Source organism: Humulus lupulus, chromosome 2, assembly GCF_963169125.1.
Source record: "Humulus lupulus chromosome 2, drHumLupu1.1, whole genome shotgun sequence".
Taxonomy (NCBI): Eukaryota; Viridiplantae; Streptophyta; class Magnoliopsida; order Rosales; family Cannabaceae; genus Humulus; species Humulus lupulus.
Genome location: NC_084794.1, coordinates 226,318,038 through 226,325,505, shown reverse-complemented (window position 1 = coordinate 226,325,505; position 7,468 = coordinate 226,318,038). Strand labels below are relative to the sequence as shown.

General features: G+C 32.5%; 1 protein-coding gene across 1 annotated transcript; it reads right to left on the bottom strand.

Annotated features, from left to right (window-relative positions):
• Positions 1-3,515: 3,515 nt before the first annotated feature.
• LOC133819013 (protein PSK SIMULATOR 1) lies at positions 3,516-6,193 on the bottom strand. Its single transcript, XM_062252154.1, has 2 exons — positions 5,948-6,193; positions 3,516-5,738 (listed from the first exon to the last, which is right to left on the bottom strand). Exon 2 carries the CDS (start codon positions 5,687-5,689, stop codon positions 3,887-3,889), a length of 1,803 nt encoding a protein of 600 aa, XP_062108138.1. The 5' UTR covers positions 5,690-5,738; positions 5,948-6,193; the 3' UTR covers positions 3,516-3,886.
• Between the last annotated feature and the right edge of the window lie 1,275 nt (positions 6,194-7,468).

Here is a 7,468-nt window from a genome sequence, read left to right as displayed (position 1 = left end):
ATGACTATTATTTTATTGATTTTTTAATTAAATTAAATGGCCTAATTGAGTCTATAAAAGGAGTGCTTAGAGAGAGGTCAGTAGGAGAAGTTTGAGAAGTCACAAGTCAGATTTTCTGATAGTTTTATATTCTCTCTAAACACAAGTCATTTTCTAAGCCACTTTGTTATTTTCTCTTCTTCTCTCTATATCTATCTCATGTGTTGAGAATTGCCCACACTAGTCTAGGTGGTTCTAAGGATACATTGGAAGATTGTGAAGAAAATAGAAGATCGGTTCAGTTTCTTGATAGTACTCTACGACAGAGAGGATACAAGAGTTAGAGAAACTGAAGGAAGGACTCTTAATTCCGCTGCGTATACTGTAAGTATTCTATTTTTTGTTTCTCTTTGAATTCAATTTTAGAAACATGTTTTAGGCTATCTCGTATTAATTTGTTTAATATTAGATATACATGGAAATAAATAAAGATCATGTATAAGCTAATCCAACAAAAACTACTCTGTTTCTCTCTCAGAATTCCGAAGCTCAAAAGTTCCAAGTCCAAAAAAAAGTCATTTCTCTTGATCCCTTTGATTATTATTTATAGGCTCAAGGAGTTCTACATGGACCAATGAGCCTTAATTACATTTAATACAGACGTATCTAAAAAATAATAGAAATTACAATTAGTACGTAATTACAAGATTACATATCTGAAGGAAATAATGGAATATATGCAACCAAGCCCGTCGCCCATAACTATGATGTCTCATAAATCAATTCTCTTCTGGTCGATGGTCGAACAAACCATACTTACTTGAACTGCCACGTGTATTCCACGTGTAAGCTTATTCCGCCACGTCATCAGATAGTCCATTTTTGGGTAAACACTTTGCTTTTGTCTTTTACGTTCACTGTTCCACCGCCTGCCCCCACCGACTTCTGCTTTTTACATTATATATAGTTTGTTTGAAATATAGTTTGTTTATATATATTATATTGGTATAAATTATTAAAACTAATAATTATCGAAACAAAATATTAATAGTGTCAAAAAAGAAAATTGAGCAGACGAAATATTGAATCATGCGGTAATCATATTCTATAAGTTTTATTTTATTATAACTATTAATCTATATAAATATATAATTAAAAGTATATATATATAGGGTAAAGTAAATGTGGGAATGAGAATTTAAAACTCTTACTATGTTTGGTTCAAATTTTAAAGGGGTAAAGTTAATAATTTGTGTGGGTCCCACATATATTTTAAGAGTAAAGTGAACTCTTTTGTACACAAGAGTTTAATATTACCCCCATCATAAGTTCATCTACATTTTCCAAGACAATTCAACTACTCAAAAACAAATACCCCAAATACGTATATGAAAGTACTATCTGTAATAGTTGGCCATGTGTGAACAGTGAGTAAATTTCGAGTATCTCAATGAAACATTACTGACCATAAATTTAAAAGTTGCTAAAATTATAAACAATTTTTTTATATTATTATTTACTTTCTTCACGTATAAGAATTCAAAACGTAAATATATTTTTTTACTCATTCCTTTTAAATTATTTTTGGTATTCTATCAATGAGCAAAACGTAAAAGAAAAAGTACATTGTGAACGGGTTGCTCGTGCCTTAAGCATGAACCATTCACGAGTATATATATATATATATATATAAAATAAAAAAAATTGGAAGGAGGCAACGGGTGAGGAGGGGCACGTGACCCATCTGGGCCTTAATTGTATTCGCCCCTCTACAAACATATATAATAATATAATATTATATTGATTTAGATATTTAATTATTATTTTTTATGATTTATTATTTAGTTGTTTTGTTATTTAGGTATTTGTTAAATTTTACAATATATGTATTATTTTTTATATTTTGTTTTGTTATTACAATATTTAGAATGAGTGTTTTTATTATTTTTATATTTTTAAATTAATTTATACTTTAGTTTATTTTATAAATTTGGATTAATTGAAAGGTTATTTAGGATTTTTTCTCCCGAACTATCATTAATATTTTTTTATGCCTCCTTATTTTTTCGAGTCGTTAAAAATTAACCTAAAACTATTCACAATATTGTAAAGTGAAACTTTTGTTAAATTTGATCATATGTGGCTAAAAGATTGCTGACGTGGCTATTTGGTCACTCACTTCTCATTGTTACGTCAGTGTCGTGTGTATAATTTAAAATAAAAAATAAATTAAAAGTAAGAAATATATATTTCTTATAAAAAAATTAAAATTAAAAATAATTCATTTTTCTCTTTTTAATTCTTAAAATATTAATTTTTTTAATAAATTCTTAAAAGATTAATTAAAGAAAAATTTCAATTATACACATGGCGCTGGCATAGCAATGATAAGTCAGTGACCAAATAGTCTCATCCGCAATCTGTTAGCCTCATAGGATAACACTTAACAGAAATCTCACTTTACAACATTGTGAATAGTTTGTATGTAATTTTTAACGGCTTGAAAAAATCAAAGGGCATAATAATGTATTGGTGATAGTTCGGAGAAAAAAATCATACATAGCCTAATTTAAAATAAATATTTTTGAATTAATTATACTTTAGTTTATTTTATAAATTTGAGTTAATTTAAAATAAAATATAATTATTATTTTTTAATTGTAAAGTATAATTATTATTTTTTTAATTGTAATATATAATTATATTTGACAATATTTGACCATAAAACAGCATAAATCGGCCAAAAAAATACACTGTTCAAACCGCACATTTGTCGGGAAGTTACATTTTTCTCGGATCACCAAATAAAAAAACCGCTCCGACAGTTCATCCTTCACCCCTAAAAAAATAGCACAACTACTATGAGAGTGCTCTTGTATAAATAAAATAGCCTCTGAAGCTCTTTTAGCTCATGCTCAAGTGGCAAAAAGGTTTTGACATAAGAAATGTTGTTGTGGAGCTCAATAATTACAGCCTAGTCTGCTGTGTGGCTAGGCTAGGCTTGTGTCAGGGGTCTAGCTGCCGTGGAGTATTATATCACATCACAAAGTTAGCCAGCCTTGCCACAATAAATTCAGTTTAAATAATATTAGAATTCAAACCCCATTATACTACTACTACACTTATTAGATAAATAAGAGAGATGGTTGCAACACACCAAAGATTTGCTGTATCTTAACAGATAGATACACTCTTGTAAAAATATCATAAATTGATTGGATATAAGTTGGTATGAAAACATCTACATACACACTTAAAATAAAAGAAAAAGCCCCTCCCAAAATAAAATAAAATAAAACTCATTACTAATAATTAAGCAATACTTTACAATTGAGTCCTTTTCAAGTTGTGTTGAAACAAGAGAATGACTTGTATTTAGGAAGAGATATAACTAATAAAGAAAATATAATGAAGAATAAAGACAATTAGCTTTTGCCACCAAATTTCACAAGTTGAAACCCTTTTGGATTCTTCTATAGTGCCACTTAAATTACAATAAGAACTTTAACATAATGTATAAATTGGCAACAAAATCGTTTAAGAGCCTAACACATGATCAACATTTCATTAGAAACTTGTTGAGGTATCTGACCTTTTACATTAATAAAACTATGAACTACAAATATTGCAAGATACAAGAGAAAAGACTAACTTTACATGAACACATATATATATATTATATATATATACAATTCTACAGAAGAATAAGAAAGAAAACTTATTTTCATAAATGGAAGTGAGTACTGCTAGGTCAAAGCTTCCCATACCTAGCAATGAATTACATATATATATCTCAAATATTCACATGTTGATTGTTGAACTATCACCTATTTTCTTCAAGTATTGGAAAATCAAAGAAAAAGTTTTATGACCTCTGCTCAAGAATGCAAAACCAAGAATGTCATCATCAATCAACATAAGCTGCAGCTCTGCATTGCAATTGCCACTCCATACAGTCTTCGAAATCGAAACTGCTAGCACAATCCAACAATGCGTTTTGCTGATGCTCATAACGGCATATGTAATTCAAACCAAGAAGAAGCTTACATATGGCAGCCTCGGTCTTTTCTCTATCAGCAAAGTACAATGTCTGTAGCAGTAGAACATTTGTTCGCGTTACAATCTGCTGTTGCTCAAAATTTCGCTCACTTTGCCATCTGATCATGTTATGTGCCAATGGAGCTAACCATTTCAATAAGCCATCAAGAGTTTCTTTCCAATCGTGAGCAAGAGGGGCGTCATATATTGCCAAGTTCTTCATATAGGACTTGAGATTAGTCCTCAAAGACAATCTTAAACTACTTGGTAACATCTGATAAAGATCATCTCTAGCTTCCTCGCCAACAAGGTGAGGGTATCGAAGTAACTTTTCTATGACAATAATGACATTTGCATAGTGCAAGGCTAGAGCTGAGCCCCCTACAGTTGAAGGAGGAGCATAGCAAACTAGCCTACTTTTGGGACCAAATCTAGCACCATTCATCGAATTCGTTTGCTTCTGATGATCCATACCAATCAGTGATCTACTAAAACAGCTAGAGTGGTTCCTTTGCTCTCTCCTTGATCCATTAGTTGCAATACTACTACGACAAGTCGAAATTTGGCTACCTCGATCCTCATAATCACCACCACAACCATCATAATAATCATCATCGTCAAACTTTGAAACTGAACTACTTAAACTAAGACATTCCATGAAAAGCCTTCCAGGGCTAGTTCCACAAGGGAAAACTATATCTTCTGGTCGAAACATGGCCAATTCACTTCTTTTTGAATCAGCTTGAGACTTAAAACTCGACCCCTTCTTGAGCACCACACCACTATTCTTCTTGCTGAGAACTCTTCTAGGAGGTAAAGGCGGTGCTGCTGCCATCGGAGAATGGCGCCTATGATCGAGTTGACCTGAAACCTGAATGCCTTCATCCTTATTAGGAGAAGAAGCTTCAAAACTAAGACAAGAGTCACCAAAAACAAAACAAATCCTAGCATAAACAGTACACACAGTTCTGGCCAACAATTCAACAACCTTGTCATAAGTTTGGTTCCACAGTGCAATGTCCCTAAGATGCCTCACATCTTGCTTCTGCCACATGAATTTCTGCTCAAAAGCCCTCTTGCTTTCCTCATGTTGATTATGCTGAAACTTCTTCATGGCTCGCTCCAGTTCATTCAAAACCTCCATCTCGCTATACAAACTCGAAGTAGCATTAACATACCTCTCCATCTTCCTCACCATAGCCTCCATATCCTTAACCAAAAACCCCAACTCCTTCACTTCTATAACCCCACTCATGATATCAGAATAAACATGTTCGAACCCTTGAAGAGCCGGCTCGGTACACCTCTTGCCCAGTCGGGAGACCACGGCTGCGACCCTGTTCAGGTCATCAAGCCTCTCAGCTAGAGCGAGCTCAAGAAGATATGACTCGTCAGAGGAGACTAGATTTTGAACCCCCTCAGACTTCAAGATCTCGTTTTTAAGCTTGGAGATCTCGGAGTCAGTCAGGGACTTGTAGAGGTACACAGTCTTGGACATAACATTAGCTACCTCGAAAGAGAGAATGCCTATAGTCTGCTTATTATTTTTCTTATCACTATTCTCTGAAGAGTTTCTAAGGCTTTTTCTTTTCGAAGTCTGGAGAAGAAGGGCTTGTTTCAGATTGGTACTAACCTGGTTACCCATCTTCAAAATCCAAGGCTCTGCAACCATTGTAGTAGTTGCAGAGAGAAGAAACGCACACCCTTCAAAGAAAATAAAGCTAAAAGAAAAAGAAAAAGAAAAAAAAAAAAAGAGGTTTTTCTCAGAACCAAAGATGAGACTTTTCCCTTGGATTTGGAACCGGAATTTTGAGAATTCAATCACATTTACAAATACCCATTATTCCAAAAAGCTTGAAAAACTCCATGGAATACTAATTAGGCGTGAAACAAACATATCATCATTGAAATGGCAAACATTAATGAGTACCTGGGAATGAATTTTTGCTGAGAGAAAAAAAAAAGCAGAAACAAGGACCACGGAAAGAGAAAAGCTCTCGAAGAAACTAAGCGTGGTGGAGTGGATGAGAATGCGCAATTGATTGTGAGCCTAAAAGAGAAAATATTTTTTGTGGGTTTTAGCGAGAGAATCAGCTGCAGCGTTCGTAAGACGCTCTTTCAAGTTGTTTCAGCTTTAGCTTTAGAAAAAGAAAAAAAATGAGAGATCGGCATTTGAAAGTGCTCTGACTTAAGTAACAGAGTAGTTTTTATTAGATATTTGAATGTATTAGGTTTGGACCTTTTGGTTCTGATTTGACCAAAATGCCCTTAACAAATTAATTTTTTATAAACATTTTGGCATATATGATCTCTGCAACAATGAAAGTCAAACATAAATTGAATAAAATTAAAATTATTCCAAAATGGGTATTTTTCAATTTTCTTTTTTTCCTTTTCTCCAATTCGTATTGGAGTGGTGGAGGTATTAGTGAGTGAGTGGTTCTGGTAAAATTAATTAAGAGGACAAGTCTTGAGCTAAATTAGCCATAAAGGCATTGATTGTACATGGGTCTACTTTCTTTTTTTTATACATAAAAAAACTAAAAGGGAGGGAAATGATTTCATTTCATTATGTTAAAAATCCAAAAATAAAAATTTGAGAGAAGAAAGAAGTGATTTTGGCTTGGAATCTATAGAAAACATTATAGTACTCTTATGTTATGTCTGACTTGATCTCAACTTAAACAGTTGAAGCTATTAATCTTAATGTACAAATTTCACATGTTCTAAAATTTAAGTTCTCAGAATTTGGTTTCAAAACATATACTTGGGATTTTATCAAGATTTTAGTACTTTCCAGTGTCAAATGGTAGGTAAACTAAATTACATAGCAATATTGGGGTTTTCAAAGTCAAACATTTTTTCTCTCGCAACAAGTCCACCACCTTCTATTGAAGCAAAGTTCTCTATTTCACATTAACTTGTTATTCATTAATTTGTGTTAAAGCGTCACAAGGTTTCTTCTTTTCCCGCCAACTAAAAAAGGTGATCGTGATGCTAACCTCATTGCCATTCTTTTGGCTTAGCTTAATTTTTGGGTACCACTAAGAATGGATGGAGACTTGTTAGAGCACCTCCAATACTTATACTAGAGGTGTTGTTATAGCCAAATGTAGGTTCCTATATCAAAAAGTGGGTCCCCAAATCAGAAAGTAGCCAAGAGAATTATCAAATTTTGACAACGTTGCTTCTTATTTTTTATTTTTATAAAATTATTTTTTGTTTAGGTGGATGAAAGAAAATATAAAAATATTAATATTTTAATATTTTTGGCAACTTTGACGAATGTCTGCATTGTTGATGCTCTTAGACTTCTATCCCAGGAGAGTCGGAGGGATAAATACAACGTAAAAAGGCCAAATGGTAAAAAAAATTAAGAGGATTATATCAATAATTTTTTAAAGAAAAAAAGAGACTACAATAGAAAAAAATAGAGTGTAATTTTTATTTT